General features: G+C 43.8%; 1 protein-coding gene across 2 annotated transcripts in view; it reads right to left on the minus strand.

Moving 5' to 3' along the window:
• The window catches only part of CLUH (clustered mitochondria homolog), a 92,448-nt gene extending 83,578 nt beyond the window's left edge, over positions 1 to 8,870 (minus strand). Inside the window, exon 1 of one of the 2 annotated variants that reach the window (XM_060756960.2) lies at positions 8,827 to 8,870. Coding sequence is in view for 1 of the 2 variants with exons in the window: in XM_060756959.2 (XP_060612942.2) it covers positions 8,676 to 8,712 (37 nt within the window). In the remaining variant the exon portion in view is untranslated. Of the gene's footprint in view, positions 1 to 8,675; positions 8,783 to 8,826 lie in introns of those variants that run through there. The other variant, XM_060756959.2, reaches the window with a different exon arrangement.
• Positions 8,871 to 19,522: the final 10,652 nt, after the last annotated feature.

The following is a 19,522-nucleotide window of genomic DNA, read 5'->3' on the forward strand; positions in this document are numbered from 1 at the left end:
ATTTTAATTATTGTCTTGCATTTAAGTGTTTTTTTGCACTACAAATAAGATATGTGCAGTGTGCATTGGAATTCAGTCAGATTTTTTTCAAATTATAATCTGGCCCTCCAACAGTTTGAGGGACTGGCTCTCTGTTTAAAAAGTTTGAGGACCCCTGAACTAGAGAGTAGATTTTTAAGCAAATCCGCAAACTATCACATCTGCAAAAGTCAAAACTGCAAATGGGGATGATGGGAATGACTTTATATTCAAAGGACTAGAGTAGCAAAGCTAATCAATTCACATCACATTGCAGACATGTAAAGGAAGCTCTTTGTTATTTAAGCCAGTAGCTCTCAAACTTCCTAATGAGGTGACCCCTTAATACAGTTCCTCATATTGTGGTGACCCCCAACCATAACATTATTTTCATAACTTTAATTTTGGTACTGTTATGAATCATCTTGTAAATATCTGGTATGCAAGATGTATTTTCATTCACTAGATCAAATTTGGCACAAATACACGATACGCCCAAATTTGAATACTGGTGAGGTTGGTTTTGTCACTTGGGAGTTGTAGTTGCTGTCATTTATCGTTCACCTACAATCAAAGAGCATTCTGAACTCCACCAACGATGGAATTTACCCAAACTTGGCATACAGAACTTTCACGACTAATAGAAAAAACTGGAAGGGTTTCGTGGGCATTGACCTTGAGTTTGGGAGTTGTAGTTGCTGTCATTTATCGTTCACTTACATTCAAAGAGCATTCTGAACTCTACCAACGATGGAATTGAACCAAAGTTGGCATACAGAACTTTCATTACTAATAGAAAAAACTGGGTTTGGTGGGCATTGACCTTGAGTTTGGGAGTTGTAGATCACCTACACCCAGAGAGCACAGTGGACTCAAACAATGAACTAGGCACAAATACTCAATATGCCCAAATGGGAACACTGGTGGACTTTGGGGAAAATAGACCTTGACATTTGGGAGTTGCTGGGATTTATAGTTCACCTACAATCAAAGGGCATTCTGAATTCCACCAACGATAGAATTGGGCCAAAGTTCCCAAACCGAACCCCCCCCCCCCCCGCCTTGAAGGGACTCGTTGGTGCTAGCCTCCCTCCAGCCTCACCTGCTCTCCCTTGCTTGCAGATACAGATCAAGCTGCCATGCGATGAGCACGTCTGCTCTCCCCACCCTGCTTGGAGGCTCAGGAACAACCCTCCCTTAGGCTGAGCCTTTCTCCAGCCTTACGCGCTCTCCTTTGCTCACACATGTGCACCACACAGCCATGTGCTGAACACACCGCTTGGAGTCTCAGAAAGACTCCAGAAAGACCCTTTGGTTGAGAGGCCAGCCAACCACAGTGGAGGACGGCTTTCGGTAGGAGGATTTGCCTTCTGTTTCCAAAAAGGAAGAGAAGGACAGGTTCCTAAGATCATCCGAAATACGTTTTCTGATGGTCTTTGGCGACGCCTCTGAAACTCCCCTTCTGACCCCCCAGGGGTCCCGATCCCCAGGTTGAGAAACGCTGGGCTAGAAGGTCCCTCTAGCATGGAACCGACCCTGGCGGAGATGAAACTCTGTCCTCTACACACAAGGGTTAAATATGCGAGCCCCACATATGTGTATAAACACACACACCTTGTTTCTAACTCCGTTAGGTAAGGCAGAGAAAGAGCCAAGAGTGCCAAATTCACTCCTGGCAGTTACAAGGAGCCAACGCCTTCTTCACGCCCTTCTCTTCTTTTCCAAACGCCCAGAACCATAAAAGCAAAGCGCCAGCAGCACACCTTCGCCTCTGGAGATCCATGCGCCACATTTGAGCAAAAAGACCGTGATGAGTTACAGCATGGCACCACGTCCTCGAAATGCAGATTTTATCCTTCCAACTAACCCAAACCCGGCCTCCAAACGACAATTTCACAGAGTACAAGAGCCAGGCACTGAATATTTGTACGTTCTTGTGCAAACCCTGCCATTGTGCCCCATGATACCTACTCTACTCGGGCAGAATGAACTTCACCAAAGTTTGCCAATGTCTTGTAAGTGTGCGCATATGGAGGCCACAGCATAACCCTTAGTTTTTGGCCTTCGGTTAAGCTCGCGACACAATCCTCCGCTTAGACATCGGCCTTCTGTGAGGTCCTTGACCCATAAAGCCCTGGCGCAATGGATTAGTTATTTGCTCCGCTTTAACGTAAGGAAAAAAAACACAAAACCCCACGGTCTACATTTTCTATTTCTCAAGAGCTTGAAAGAGAAGCAAAAAAAGGTTTTATACAGAATCCATGTTTTCCTCCTGCAGACTACAATTTCCAAAATTCCCAGAGAAGAGGTAAAGATAAAGGGTTGGTGCTCATCTCCATTTCTAAGCCAAAGAGCCGGCGTTGTACGTAGACACCTCCAAGGTCATGTGACCAGCATGACATCATGGAGCATCGTTACCTTCCCATCAAAATGGTACCTATTGATCTACTCACATTTGCATGTTTTTGAACTGCTAGGTTGGCAGAACCTGGACCTAACAGCAGGAGCTCACCCCACTCCTCAGATTCAAACCGCCGACCTTTCGGTCAGCAAGTTCAGCAGCTCAGTGGTATGATCAGCTGTGCTACCAGGGGTGAAACCCAAGAAGAGAATGCAGGGAACTGGAATTTTAAAACACAACATTGGAAAGTTACAACAGAGTCTCCTTCAATCTACACCCAGAATTAGGATTCAACCAAGGAACTCCTCTCTTCTCCCAAAAAACATTTCACAACAGGCCCGTTGGTCAGCCCCAAACTTTTAAGAACATTTGATGCAGTGGTTTATTAAAAAAGCACAAAATATTCACGGCAAAACAAGAGCCTCAAAAGGCAGACAATTCCATTAGAGTCTCGCTTATCCGACATAAACAGGCCGGCATCAGATAAACGAAAATATTGGATAATACAGAGTATCCTACTGTTACCCATCCGATGTGGCATTAGATACCTAGAATACTAAAAACAGGGACTCAAAAAATTAAGGCACTGGTTTCTCAACCTTCCTAATGCTGCGACCCCATAATACAATGGTAACCTCAACCATAAAATTATTTTTGTTGGTACTTCATAACTTTAATTTTGTTCCTGTTATGAATCGTAATGTAAATATCTGATATGCAGGATATATTTTCATTCATTGGGCCAAATTTGGCACAAATACCCAAAACGCCCAAATCTGAATACTGGTGAGGTTGGTTTTGTCATTTGGGAGTTGTAGTTTCTGGGATTTATAGCTCACCCACAATCAAAGAGCATTCTGGACTCCATCAACAATGGAATTCAACAAAACTTGGTACACAGAACTGCCATGGCCAACAGAAAATACTTGAAGGGTTTGGTGGGCATTGATCTTGAGTTTGGGAGTTGTAGTTCACCTACATCCAGAGAACACTGTGGACTCAAACAATGATGGATCTGGACTAAACTTGGCATGAATACTCAAAATGCACAAATGTTAATATTGGTGGAGTTTGGGGAAAACAGACCTTGACATTTGGGAGTTGCTGGGATTTATAGTTCACCCACAATCAGAGCATTCTGAACGCCACCAACGATAGAATTGGGCCAAACTTACCACACAGAACCCTCATGACCAATAGAAAATACTGTGTTTTCTGATGGTCTTTGGTGACCCCTCTGACACTCCCTTGTGACCCCCTCAGAGGTCCCAACCTCCAGGTTGAGAAACACTGCTCTAGGTTCTCTAGCATGAATGAAGAAAGTCATAGAACTGCACCGGAGGACCTAGAGATACCTAGAGAAACCATTTTAGCCCAATCTGTGAATATGTTTTATGTATATTGCTTATTGTATTCATATGTTTTATGTATTTTACTGTGTTGTTGTGTTTTGGTTTTTTATCTTATTGTAATTCTGCTGTTGGGCTTGGCCTCATGTAAGCTGCCCTAAGTCCCCATTGGGGGAGAAAGTGACGGGGTATAAAGTTGATTATTATTATTATTATTATTATTAATCCTATCTGCAAATATGGAGAGCCGACTGTATATCCCGTCATGTCTCCACTCCTCAGCGGCCCTGGCAAATCAACCCTCCATCTACTTCGCAAGTCTGCCTTGGAGTAGATACTCGGAACAACAAATATGCCTGAAATATGGAATATGCTTACTTAATTCCCATATAGTCTTCCCAGAACTGTCATATCCCAAATCCTAAGAGCCAGAGATAATGTCTGATCCTTCACTCGCTCTGTTTTTCCTCAAATCAGGTCTTACATAGGAGTAGTCCCTGCCAGTGTCGTGTCCTCCCCAAACACCACACTGCCCACCACCCAAAAAATGCTTTCACTTGGGGACGATTTCATCCTAGATTTTACGTGTTTCCTCCATCATAGGCATCCCAGTGTTTCTCACTCTCTCCATTGGTGTGAAATTTGCGTGATCCCGCCCACCGCCTCTCCCTTAACCCTTTCCTACTCTTTTCAACTCTGTCTGCACAACAGAACTAATCAGTAACTAAACATACTGGAGGAGTTTGGGGGACTGACTCCACATGATGGAAGTTGTAGTTCATCCTGCATCAAGACAGAGCACTGTGACCCCCACTAACAATGGTCACATTTTGGCACACATAATCCCCACAACTAATGAAAAATAGTCAAGAGGTTTTTTGGGAGCGGGCGGGGGGAATTCACCTTGATTTATAGCCGTTGTAGGTACTGGGATTTATAGTTCACCTGCAATCATAGAATCACAGAATCAAAGAGTTGGAAGAGACCTCATGGGCCATCCAGTCCAACCCCATTCTGCCAAGAAGCAGGAATATTGCATTCAAATCCCCCCTGACAGATGGCTATCCAGCCCCTGTTTAAAAGCTTCCAAAGAAGGAGCCTCCACCACACTCCGGGGCAGAGAGTTCCACTGCTGAACGGCTCTCACAGTCAGGAAGTTCTTCCTCATGTTCGAAGAACAATCTGGACCCCACCAACGATGGCCCTGGACCTAACTTGGCACACAGAACCACCATGATTAACTGAAAATACTGGAAAGGTTTGCGGGACCTGACCTTCATTTCTGGAAGTTGTAGTTCACTTACATCCAGAGACCAGCACCAATGACAGATCTACATCAAACTTGGTACACAGAACCCCCATGACTAACTGAATGCTATAACCCATGACTAACTGAACGTACTGGAGGGATTTGAGGGGACTGACCCCCCATGGTGGGAGTTGTAGTTTACCCTGCAGCTGGAGAGCACACTGAACCCCACCAATGATGTATCTAGAGCAGACTTGCCCAACATGGCAAACTATAACTACTGATGGAGTTTCAGGGGAATAACTTGGCATGATGGAAGTTGCAGTTCACCCACAACCTTATTATTATGATTTTTTCAAATAATTCGGGCAAGCTAGAGTCAAAATAAAAAGAGGGAGAGGCACCCACATCCCATATTTTTCTTAGGATCTGAACGAGTCTCGGATGAATGCGGTTTGGCAGTACTTGAACTGCCAAGGCTCAATGTTATGAGAGTTGTAGTTTCCAAAGGTCTTTTGCCTTCGCTGCCAAAGGATGCTGGTGTTCCCACGAAACTATCATATTGTTTATCAGTAGCTAATCCTTTCTATCTATATCCTGCCCTCTTGTGGTTGCATGTGGGTGCTGTATACACAGTCCAGTAGCTAATCCTTTCTATCTATATACTGTCTTTTAAAAAAACTTTTGGGAGTAAGGAAGAAAAAAATGGTTATATTTATTTCTGGACTTCCATTATATTTCTCCTTTTTTATAGGAACTCAAAGAAACTTATGATAAAGATCAAACATTCTCCTAAAATTAAAATATAAATAAATATAAATGAAATCTTCGATACACATAATAAAAGTAAAAGTATGTATGTGTGTGGCTGGGGTGCTCGCTTCCACAGTGCTGAAGAGCTCCCAAAAGCTCTCTCTCCAATTACATTTCAAATTACAGCGAGCGCCATAAACATGGAGCCCAACCCCTGCCAAAGTCCTCCACAAACACCATATTGTCCACCACCCAAAGAATGCTTTGATTCAGGGAAAATTTAATTCTAGATTTTATGTGTTTCCTCCACCACAGACATCCCAATGTTTCTCACTCTCTCCACTGGTGTGAAATTTGCATGATCCTATCCGCTGCCTCTCCTTTAACCCTTTCCTACTTTTTTCAACTCTGTCTGATGCTCCCAAAATTAAAATATACAATAAACCTAAACAAAACCATCAAATAAAATAAATGCCATCAAATATGTGACAATATGTAACAATAATTACATATACAATAATAAAGGTAACGGTTTCCCCTTGACATTGAGTCTAGTCAGGCCTGACTCTGCGAGTTGGTGCTTGTCTCCATGTCTAAGCTGAAGAGCTGGTGTTGTCCGTAGACACCTCCAAGGTCATGTGGCCAGTATGACTGCATGGAGCATTGTTACTTTCCCACCGGAGCCTAAAAGCGGGAGCTCACCCTGCTCCCTGGATTCGAACCGCCAACTTCTCAGTCAGCAAGTTCCACAGATCAGCAGTTTGACCCGCTACACCACCAGGGGACCCTGTGTGTGTGTGTCTATATATACATATACATACATATACACACACACATATAATGTATGTATGTGTGTACACAGAAGAAACAGACCATAATAAAATAAAAACTATTAATAAAATAAAATACATGATTAAAATTTTAAAATATATATTATATAATATTAATAAACATTATATTAAATACTATATATAATACTATTACTATATATAAATAAAACAAACATATTATAATGAATATAATACCTAAAAATAATATAATTATATATATATATATATATATATATATGAAACAGACCATCATAACATAAAAACTATTATTAATAAAAACATATAAAATACATGATGACATTTTAAAGAAATAATATTATATAATATTAATAAATATTATATTTATTTATTTACTTACTTTATTTATATACCGCTTTCCTCAGCCCTCAGGTTAATATTATATTGTATAAACATATAATACTGATAATATTATTATAATAATAATGTAAAACAATATAATACTAAGAATAATCTAATATAATAATTATATATTATCTATTACATGCAATATTACTAATATTACAGTATTTTATTTATTTATTTATTTACTTTATTTGTATACCGCACTCTCTCAGCCCATAGGCGACTCAGTTTACAACCAGGTCAATATACAAAGTGCACAACATTAGCATTAGCATTTAAAAACAGTAACTAAAGCAACTAAATCAATATAACAATACATCAATACATCCATATAACTAATCCATCTCGTCTCATCAGTAAAATCATAATCCGATCTCCTCGTCCATTATTCCAAGTTCCAAACTCAATCAATTGATTGCACTGCTTAATTAAACGCCTGTTCAAAGAGCCAGGTCTTCACTCTTCTCCTGAACGCCAGCAGGGAGGGGGCCGATCTAATGTCTGCGGGAAGGGCGTTCCACAGCTGAGGGGCCACCACTGAGAAGGCCCTGTCTCTCGTCCCCGCCAGCCGCGCTTGCAAGTATAGTGGTATAGTACAATGTAGTAAGATATCATGCTAATATTGTGCTGTGCTAATAATATAATATATTGTAGGTAAAGGTAAAGGTAGTCCCCTGACATTAAGTCCAGTCATGTCTAACTCTGGGGTGTGGTGCTCATCTCCATTTCTAAGCTGAAGAGCCAGCGTTGTCCGTAGACACCTCCAAGGTCATGTGGCCGGCATGACTGCATGGAGTGCTGTTACCTTCCCGCCGGAGCTGATCTACTCACATTTGCATGTTTTCGAACTGCTAGGTTGGCAGAAGCTAGGGCTGACAGCGGAAGCTCACGCTGCTCCCTGGAATCGAACCTGCAACCTTTCGATCAAAAAGCTCAGCAGCTCAGTGCTTTAACCCACTGCGCCACCGGGGGCTCCATAATATATTGTATACACGCATAATATTGATATTAAAAATATTACATAAAATATTATATACATATATATATAATAGAATATTATAAAATAGTTAAAATATTACACACACACACACATATATATAGACGGCCTGTTTCATATATATATATATATATATATAAAATAGTTTTTACTTTATTATGAAGTCTGTTTCATATATATATAATTAATAATATATATATATATAATTAATAATAATAATTTTTACTTTATTATGACAGTCTGTTTCATATATATATATATATAATTAATAATATATATATATATATATATATATAATAGTTTTTACTTTATTATGACGGTCTGTTTCATATATATATATATATATATATATATATAATATTATAATAAAAATAATACCTAAAATTATAATAAAAATTATTATTATTAACAGGAACATAAGATAACATAAAAACAAGACATTAAATTAAATCAAAACAAAAATGTCAAAACTACCCAAGTTCAAACTGAAGTTGGGAGCCTTCCCTTTCCCCTTTCCCCTCAAAGAGCCTCAAAGGCTGTGTCTGGCTGCATTTTGGCAGGCCTGTGGACGGGCTGGCCCTGGCTGGGTGCTGAAGGGCCCTGGGAGTTGTAGTTCGGCGGGGCCCTGCGCGCCCTTGGCCCTGGGAGGAGAAAGGCCTTGCGGGACTCCAACTCCCAGGGTGCCGCGGCCGGGCTCCCTCACTCACTCACTCACCTCCGCGCTGCCTCTCCTCGCCGGCTTGGTTGACCATGGCCGGCCGCCTGCCTGCCTGCCTGCCTGCCCTCGCGCTGCCTTCGCCTCCGCCGTCCCACGTGGTTCGCGCTCCCACGCCCCGCCCCTCGCCCGCTTGGCCCCGCCCACTCACCTTGCTGCTCGCGAGGAGGCCGCCCTCCGCGCGCCCGGCGATGACGTCCCCGACGGAAGGGGCACTGGGACAAAAAGGAGCCGGGGCAGAACGGCAGCGCCTTAAAGGGCCAGAGTCCCCCTTAACTTTGGAAGAATTGAGATGAGCAGGGAAGAAGAAGCATTGCTAACAACAAGGCAGCAGGAGATGACGGGATCCCAGCTAAACTGTTTAAAATCTTGAAAGATGATGCTGTCAAGGTGATGCATGCCATATTCCAGAAAATATGGAAGACACAAGAATGGCCATCAGACTGGGAAAAAATCAACTTATATCCCCATACCAAAAAAGGTTCACAGTGAACCACTGCCACAGATACTGTGAACCACCGCCTCCTCCTGAGAAAAATGTATAATATCACAAAGGACGACCACCTCACCAACCTCATAGGAAACCTGCTACAAAACAGGAGCTTTTTTGTTGAGTCCCAGGGTCAGAGAAGCAGATGGCGGAAACAGAAGAACGGCCTGCCTCAGGGGAGCGTGCTTGCTCCATCCATGTTCAACATCTACACAAATGACCAGCCACTGCCAGAAGGGACAGAGAGTTTTATTTATTTATTTATTTACTTCGCTTATATACTGCAATTCTCAGCCCCAGGGGCAACTCACTGCGGTGTACAACATAGAAAACAGGTGCAAAATACAAGACATAGTGTAAAATAATCCACAGTTCATCATTATCAAAAAACATCCTCATCAAAAACATCAACACTACTACAAAAGCCATTCCGTGTCGTCTCATCGTCAAACCCACAATCCAGTATCATTTTCCGTTGTTCCATTCCTATGGTCAAATTACCAATCATTGCACATCTTGTTCAAATGCCTTCTTAAACAGCCAGGTTTTTAGTTTCCTGCGGAATATCATCAGGGAGGGAGCTAGCCTGATGTCCACGGGAAGGGTGTTCCACAGCCGAGGAGCCACCACCGAGAAGGCCCTATCTCTCTTCCCCGCCAGCCGTGCCTGTGAGGCAGGCGGGATTGAGAGCAGGGCCTCCGCGGAAGATCTCAAAGTCCTGGTGGGCTCATAGGCCGAGATGCGGTCAGATAGGTATCTTGGGCCAGAACCCTTTAGGGCTTTATAGGCCAACGCCAGCACCTTGAATTGAGCCCGGTAGCAAATCGGCAGCCAGTGGAGCTGGTACAACAAGGGCGTTGTATGCTCCCTGCGTCCCGCTCCTGTTAGTAACATGGCTGCCGCACGCTGGACCAGTTGAAGCTTCCAGGCCGTCTTCAAGGGCAACCCCACGGAGAGAGCGTTGCAGTAGTCTAAGCAGGATGTAACCAGAGCGTGGACTACCGTGGCCAAGTCAGACTTCCCAAGGTATGGGTGCAGCTGGCTCACGAGCCTAAGCTGTGCAAATGCTCCCCTGGTCACCGCCGAGACCTGGGGCTCCAGGCTCAGTGATGAATCCAGGATCACACCCAAGCTGCGAACCTGTGCCTTCAAGGGGAGTGCGACCTCATCCAGCACAGGTTGTAACCCTATACCCTGTTCGGCCTTGCGACTGACCAGGAGTACCTCTGTCTTGTCTGGATTCAATTTCAATTTCAATTTCAATTTGCATTGCTAACAACAAGGCAGCAGGAGATGACGGGATCCCAGCTGAACTGTTTACAATCTTGAAAGATGATGCTGTCAAGGTGTCCGGGAGGGCTTTTACACAATTGAGACTTGTGTGCCAACTGCGACCGTACCTCGTGAAGGCTGATCTGGCCGGGGTGGTCCATGCCTTGGTCACCTCTAGATTGGACTATTGTAATGCGCTCTACGTGGGGCTGCCCTTGAAAACGGCTCGGAAGTTCCAACTGGTCCAACGGGCAGCAGCCAGGATGTTAACCGGGGCTCATTACAGAGAGAGGTCAACCCTTCTGTTCAAGGGTTCCGGCCCAAGCTACCTTTCCGACCGCATCTCAGCCTATGAACCCACCAGGACTTTGAGATCTTCTGGGAAGGCCCTGCTCTCGATCCTGCCAGCTTCACAAGCACGGCTGGCGGGGAACGTGAGACAGGGCCTTCTCGGTGGTGGCTCCCCGGCTGTGGAATGCCCTTCCCACAGATATTAGATTAGCACCATCTCTAATGGTCTTCTGCAAAAAAGTAAAGACCTGGTTATTTGTGCAGGCGTTCGAATAATTAGTGCAAGACTGGTAATGACATAGGAATGGAACAATGGATGACGAACCTGGATCACGTTTTTAGTGACGAGACGCTAGTGAATGGTTATCATAGTAATTGTGTATTAATTGTATATTAGATTAGGTTATTAACTGTTTATATTGGTGTTTGAATTCTGCTGTGTTCTGTGTCTTGTGAACCGCTGTGAGTCGCCTTCGGGCTGAGAACAGCGGTATAGAAGCAAAGTAAATAAATAAATAAATAATAAATAAGGAGCTCCACTGGCTGCCGTTTATATTCTGAGCCCAATTTAAAGTGCAGGTGCTTACTACAAAGCCCTGAATGGTTTGGGACCTGCCTACCTGCGTGATCGCATCTCCGTCTACGAACCCACATGTGCACTTCATTCATCTGGAGAGGCTCCTCTCGTGATCCCGCCTGCGTCGCAACCGTGTTTGGTGGGGACACGAGACAGAGCCTTTCCTGTGGTGGCCCCCCGACTCTGGAACACCCTCCCCAAAGATCTTAGACAGGCCCCTACACTGGCAGTCTTCAGAAAGAACTTGAAGATCTGGCTGTTCCCATGTGCCTTCCCCGAATAGGAAATCTCCAATACCAAGTCCCAGAAGCACGTTATTAGAATTAAGATTGCCGCACACCGCACACTGCACTTACCCTATAATCCTTATATACCACCTGTCACATCAGCACTTTTAATTCTGTACCCATTACTCTGGCCCGGCCCAGTTTTATTGTGTCTTAGTGTATTGTTTATTGCTTGTTTTTTTTATATTGCTTTAATTGTTTTTAATTTGCTTTAGGTTGTGTATTGTTATGTTGTGTTTTGAGGCCTTGGCCTTTGTAAGCCGCATCAAGTCCTTCAGGAGATTCTAGCGGGGTACAAATAAAGTTAATAATAATAATAATAATAATAATAAATATGGAAAACACAAGAATGGCCATCAGATTGGAAAAAATCAACTTATATCCCCATACCAAAAAAGGGAAATGCGAAAGACTGCTCCAACTTCCGTACAGTGGCCCTTATTTCTCATCATGCCAGTAAGGTAATGCTCAAGATCCTGCAAGGAAGAAGACTCCAGCAAGACATGGAGCAAGAGTTGCCAGATGTTCAAGCTGGGTTTAGAAAAGGCAGAGGAACGAGAGACCACATTGCCAATATCCGCTGGAGAATGGAGAAAGGCAGGGAGTTTCAGAAAAAAAAACATCTATTTCTGTTTCATTTACTATTCTATAGCCTTTGACTGTGTGGATCATAATAAATTGTGGCAGGCTCTTGGCATAGTGATACAATATAGTAGTATGTTGTTGTTCATTCGTTCAGTCGTTTCCGACTCTTCGTGACTTCATGGACCTGTCCACGCCAGAGCTCCCTGTTGGTCGTCACCACCCCCAGCTCCTTCAAGGTCAATCCAGCCACTTCAAGGATACCAGTATAGGTAAAGGTTAAGGTAAAGGTTTTCCCCTGACATCTAGTCCAATCGTGTCTGACTCTGGGGGTTGGTGCTCATCGCCATTTCTAAGCCAAAGAGCCAGCGTTATCCATAGACACCTCCAAGGTCATGTGGCTGGCATGACTGTTACCTTCCCGCTGAAGCAGTATCTATTGATATACTCACATTTGCAAGTTTTCAAACTGCTAGGTTGGCAGAAACGGGCTGACAGTAGGAGCTCATGCCACTCCCCAAATTCGAACCTGTGACCTTTCGATCAGCAAGTTCGGCAGCTCAGCGGTTTAATCCATTGTGCAACCGGGGGCTCCCATATAGTAATATATAATACTAAAATTGTGCTATGCTAGTACTATAATATATTATATATAATACATGTTATATGTACATAAAATATATTATTAGCATATAGTAATATATAATACTAATATTGTGTTATAATTAAAAGTAAAGATTTTCCCCTGACATTAAGTCCAGTCGTGTCCTACTCTGTGGGTTGGTGCTCATCTCCATTTCTAAGCCGAAGAGTCGGTGTTGTCTATAGGTCGTGTGGCTGGCATGACTGCATGGAGTGCTGTTACCTTCCTGCCAGAGCGGTACCTATTGATCTACTCACATTTGCATATTTTCGAACTGCTAGGTTGTGCTACGCTAAAGATTTATTGTATGTACATATAATTTGTAAGCTGCCCTGAGTCCCCCTTCGGGGGGAGAAGGACGGGATATAAATATAGGAAATAAATAAAATAAAAATAATAAATGTCGTAAATAAATGAATAAATACAGACATACATATATACATTCACACATATATCCATAAATGCACATGTACCCACACAGGCATTTAGTCAGTCATGGGGGTTCTGAGTGCCAAGTTAGATCCAGGGCCGTAATTGGAGGAGGTTACAGTTTCTCTGGTTGTGGGTGAACTAAAACTCCCAGAAAGAAGGTCAGTTCCCCCCAAGTCCCTCCATCAAACTTTGGCATATCAGGTCTGTGTGCCAAGTTTGGTCCAGACCCATCAGTGTTCGGCAGGGCCATAGCCAGAAATAAAATTGGGGTGGGGGTTTAAAACTTTTTTTTTGAGCAAATCATGAAGAGTAGTTCCATAACACAAAATAATTTGAATAGTATGGTTCATTCCCTATTTTATATAGACTTAATTCAATAATTTTTCCCTTTGTCTCCCTCTTGTGGACGCAGGAATAATTGCACTTGCCTTGAGAGTCTGATCTCTAATCCTCTGCTGCCATCAAGTGGCCAGGTAGAGAAGTGCACCCTTGAGCCGTGGAAGGCGCCTCTGTGCTGCCATCACGTGGACATTGTGGAAAACAGCATTTCCATGTTATAAATATAAATGAATTATATTTCCCACTAAGGAAGAAAGGAAAAAAAGAGTAATAAAGAAGGGAAAGGGGGATGACAGGAGGAGGGCAGAATGAAAAAGAGGCCGTAAACAAGTTCTAAAAAACACCAAATGCGCAAAACGGGCGCTGGCACACACCAAAGAGGGCCCAAACAAGGCATGAAATGGGCAAAATGGGTCCTGGCACAAAATAAAGAGGCCTAAAATGACTTGTGAAAGGCATTAAGTGGACAAAACAGGTCCTGGCGTACACTAAAGGGGACTTAAACAACATCTGAAAGGCACCAAATGGGCAAAACAGGCCCTGGCATACAATTAAGAGGACCAAAACCATTTCTTAAAGGGACGAATGGGCCCTGGCAAACACTGAAGAAGGTCTAAATAAGTTCCAAAATTGAAGCTTCCGGGCACCAAATGGGCAAAACAGGCCCTGGCACACATTAGAGAGGCCTCAAACAACTTCTAAAAGGCACAAAATGGGCAAAACCGGCCCTTGCATACACAAAAGAGGCCCAAAATGACTTCTAAAAGGCACCAAATGGGCAAAATGGGCCCTGGCACACCATTAAGAGGGCCTAAACAACGTCTAAAAGGCACCAAATGGGCAAAATGGGCCCTGGCACATCATTAAGAGGTCCTAAACAACGTCTAAAAGGCACCAAATGGGCAAAATGGGCCCTGGCACACCATTAAGAGGGCCTAAACAACGTCTAAAAGGCACCAAATGGGCAAAATGGGCCCTGGCACACCATTAAGAGGGCCTAAACAACTACTAAAAGGCACCAAATGGGCAAAATGGGCCCTGGCACACCATTAAGAGGGCCTAAACAACGTCTAAAAGGCACCAAATGGGCAAAATGGGCCCTGGCACACCATTAAGAGGGCCTAAACAACTACTAAAAGGCACCAAATGGGCAAAATGGGCCCTGGCACACCATTAAGAGGGCCTAAACAACTACTAAAAGGCACCAAATGGGCAAAATGGGCCCTGGCACACCATTAAGAGGGCCTAAACAACGTCTAAAAGGCACCAAATGGGCAAAATGGGCCCTGGCACATCATTAAGAGGTCCTAAACAACGTCTAAAAGGCACCAAATGGGCAAAATGGGCCCTGGCACACAATTAAGAGGGCCTAAACAACGTCTAAAAGGCACCAAATGGGCAAAATGGGCCCTGGCACACAATTAAGAGGGCCTAAACAACTACTAAAAGGCACCAAATGGGCAAAACGGGCCCTGGCACACACTTAAGAGGACCAAAACCATTTCTTAAAGGCACCAAATGGGCAAAATGGGCCCTGGCACACCATTAAGAGGGCCTAAATAACGTCTAAAAGGCACCAAATGGGCAAAATGGGCCCTGGCACACAATTAAGATGGCCTAAACGTCTAAAAGGCACCAAATGGGCAAAATGGGCCCTGGCACACAATTAAGAGGGCCTAAACAACGTCTAAAAGGCACCAAATGGGCAAAATGGGCCCTGGCACACAATTAAGAGGGCCTAAACAACGTCTAAAAGGCACCAAATGAGATGGCCATCCAGTTTCATAGAGGTTGCACTTGTTTATTATTAATGATATTAATATTTTGGGTCCTTGGGTTAAGCAAGAGCCTGTAGGATTATTACTATTCCTAATTTAAGGGTGCCTCATGAGAGCCTGTTGGGGGCCATAGGTCTGGCCCTGACCGCCTCCTTCTGCTTCTTCCTCCTCCTGTGACCCCTTCCTTTTCTCCTTCCCTCTTTCCCAGGAGAATGTTGCAGAGGATGTCGGACGAACCCACTACTTTCAATTCGGGCGGTAGCAACTTCAACATCGTCCGATAATGTTATTCTATGTGAGTCTCCTCCGCAGGGCAATTAAAGCCCTCCCGACAGATGGCCATCCAGCCTCGTAGATATTAGAAACGTCCTGATCAAAGCCCTCCCAACACAAGGTCCAGCACTCCTAGAGACTCCCAAGAAAGCAGTGTGTTTGACCCTCTCGCGCAGCTCCTTTCTTCTGCCCCTTTCCAGGAACATGAAGTACTCTCTGTACTACACAAAGAAGAGTAGTATGCCCTCAACTTCCTACGGATGCAACGGCAACCAGGACCAATATGGCCGTTCTTCGACCTCGTAAGTCTCCTCCGCTGGGCAGCCTCTCCCTCCACTCCTTGGCTCCTGGGATCTGGCTTCTCACCTGGTGGGCAAAGGCGAGGGATTCTGTGTAGCAAGTTTGGTCCAGATCCGTCCTCGGCGGTGCTCACAGTGCCTCTGGTTGTAAGTGAACTACAACTCCCAGAAATGAAAGTCCGTTTTCCCCAAAGCCCTCCTGTATTTTCAAAATTGGGGAGTGGGGTGAGCTCCCACTGTTAGCCCCAGAGGAAGGAAAGGAACTAAGTGAGAGAGGGAAGGAAGAGAAAAGGGGGGAAAGTGTTATGAGAGAACGCAAGGGAAGGAAAGAGAAAAGAGGAAGAAAGAAGAAAAGGAGGGTTTGTGATGGAAGGAAGGAAAAAGAGGGAAAGAAACAAAGAAGAGAGGAAAGGAAGAGAGGTAAGGAAAGAAGAGAAAGAATGAAGAGAAAGGAGAAGAAGAAAAGGGACTGAGACAGAGAGAGGGAAGGAAGAGAAAAGGGGGGAAGGTGTTATGAGAGAAAGTAAGGGAAGGAAAGAAAGAAAAGAGGGAGGAAGAAAGAAAAGGAGGGTTTGTGACAAAAGGAAGGAAGGAAAAAGAGAGAAGGAAAAGGAAGGAAGCAAAGAAGAGAGGAAAGGAAGAAGGGACGAAGGGAGGGAAAGAAAGAAGAGAAGGAATGGAGAGAAAGGACAGCAAGAAAAGAGACAGAGAAAGAGGGAAGAGAAATGAGGGGGAAGATGTTATGAGAAAGCAAGGGAAGGAAGGAAAAAGAGAAATGAAGAGAAATGAAAAGAAAGGAAGAAAGAAGAGAAATGAGGGGGAAGATGTTATGAGAGAAAGCAAGGGAAGGAAAGAAAAAAAAGAGTGAGGAAGAAAGAAAAGGAGAGTTTGTGACAAAAAACAGAAAGAAGGAAGGAAAGAAAACCAGGGAAGAAAAGGAAGGAAGCAAAGAAGAGAGGAAAGGAAGAGGGGATGAAGGGAGAGAAGGAAAAAAGAGAGGGAATGAAGAGGAAGAAAGGGGAGCGGGGAAAGAAGGAAAAGAGGGGAAGGCGTTATGAGAGAAAGCAACAAAAGTAAAGAGAGAGGAAAGGAAGAAAAAGGGATGACGTGGAAAAGAAGAGGAAGGAAGAAAAGGGGGACAAGATATATGGGGGAAAGAAAGGATGAACTGAGGGGGAGGAGGTGTATAAGGGAAAGGGAGGGAGGAAAGGAAGAAAAGGAAGGGAAGAGGAAGAGGGGCGGAGGAAACCTGGGCCCTGCCTTTCAGCAATACTTCCCATTTCCTTCCGATCAGTGTGGACCAGCAGTCTTCTCGCCCAGAGCCGATTCTTCTTTGCCCGGGCAAGGTGTAACTGTACAGGACTCTACAAGATGATACCCTACACAATGTGACTGTACAATGACCCTATAAGGACCCTACGAGGTGCGACACTACAAGGTATGACTGTACAATGACCCAATAAGGACCCTAGAAAGTATGATGGTACTATAATCCTATAAGGACCCTACAAAGTGTGGCTGTACAATGACACTATAAGGACCCTACAAGTGTGAATCTACACAATGTAACTGTACAATGACCCTATAAGGACCCTACAAGGTGCGACACTACAAGGTATGACTGTACAATGACCCAATAAGGACCCTATAAGGTATGATGGTACAATAATCCTATAAGGACCCTACAAAGTGTGGCTGTACAATGACACTATAAGGACCCTACAAGTGTGAATCTACACAATGTAACTGTACAATGACCCTATATGGACCCTACAAGGTGTGACCCTACAAGTTGTGGCTGTATAATGACACTATAAGGACCCTATAAGTGTGGACCTACACAATGTAACTGTACAATGACACTATATGGATCCTACAAGATGTGGCCCTACAAGGTATGACTGTACAATGTCTGAGGACCCTACAAGGTGTGACAGTACAATGATCCTATAAGGACCCTACAAGGGTGAACCTATATGATGTAACTGTACAATGACCCTATAAAGACCCTACAAGGTGTGGTTGTGCAATGACACTATAAGAACCTTACAAGTGTCTCCCTAGACAATGTGACTGTACCATGATCCTATAAGGACCCTACAAGGTGTGGTTGTGCAATGACACTATAAGAACCTTACAAGTGTCTCCCTAGACAATGTGACTGTACCATGATCCTATAAGGACCCTACAAGGTGTGGTTGTGCAATGACACTATAAGAACCTTACAAGTGTCTCCCTAGACAATGTGACTGTACCATGATCCTATAAGGACCCTACAAGGTGTGGTTGTGCAATGACACTATAAGAACCTTACAAGTGTCTCCCTAGACAATGTGACTGTACCATGATCCTATAAGGACCCTACAAGGTGTGGTTGTGCAATGACACTATAAGAACCTTACAAGTGTCTCCCTAGACAATGTGACTGTACCATGATCCTATAAGGACCCTACAAGGTGTGGTTGTGCAATGACACTATAAGAACCTTACAAGTGTCTCCCTAGACAATGTGACTGTACCATGATCCTATAAGGACCCTACAAGGTGTGGTTGTGCAATGACACTATAAGAACCTTACAAGTGTCTCCCTAGACAATGTGACTGTACCATGATCCTATAAGGACCCTACAAGGTGTGGTTGTGCAATGACACTATAAGAACCTTACAAGTGTCTCCCTAGACAATGTGACTGTACCATGATCCTATAAGGACCCTACAAGGTGTGGTTGTGCAATGACACTATAAGAACCTTACAAGTGTCTCCCTAGACAATGTGACTGTACCATGATCCTATAAGGACCCTACAAGGTGTGGCTGTACAATGACACTATTAGGAACCTACAAGGTGTGACTATATAATGATCCTATAAGGACCGTACAAGTATGACCCTACATAATGTGACTATACCATGATCCTATAAGGACCCTACAAGGTGTGGCTGTACAATGACACTATAAGAACCCTACAAGGTACAATGACCCTCTAAAGTGTGACCACACAAATTGTCACTCTATAAGGGCATTTTTACACGTAACGGGGCAATGTCCATGTAAGGGAGACAAAGACCCATTGATCGCCACCCCCGACATCCTATCTTGGTGAAATAACTCTTAAAAACAGGACACAGACACCGAGAGGAAAACAATTTTCATTGGAAAAAAGCAGGGTGAATGTGCGACCAAAGAAGATGAACAGACATCGCGCCGACTATACAGTCCAAGGAAGGCATATTTTGGGAGACCCCGAAGTCCATGGGACGGCGAAGCGACGGCGGGGACATGATGAAGACAACGAGACACATTGATTGTAGAACGACGAGTTATTGCTAATAGCAAGGCCTCCGTTTCCCCAGAGTCTACAAGCGAACGACAAAGAGTGCGCATTGCTTTTTGTCAAACAACACGGGTGGGTTTCATTTGGTACGCTCCCTGATAAATGTTAACTATGGTATCGGTACGTTTTTTGCGTGTGTGTATATTTGTATGTACATACATACATACAAACACACACAAGAGATATACTATAAGCTATTTATCTATGACAAGAAGTAGAGAAAGACGTCGTAAAAATCTCCTATACATAG

The sequence above is a fragment of the Anolis sagrei genome, chromosome 11 (genome assembly GCF_037176765.1).
Source record: "Anolis sagrei isolate rAnoSag1 chromosome 11, rAnoSag1.mat, whole genome shotgun sequence".
NCBI lineage: Eukaryota > Metazoa > Chordata > Lepidosauria > Squamata > Dactyloidae > Anolis > Anolis sagrei.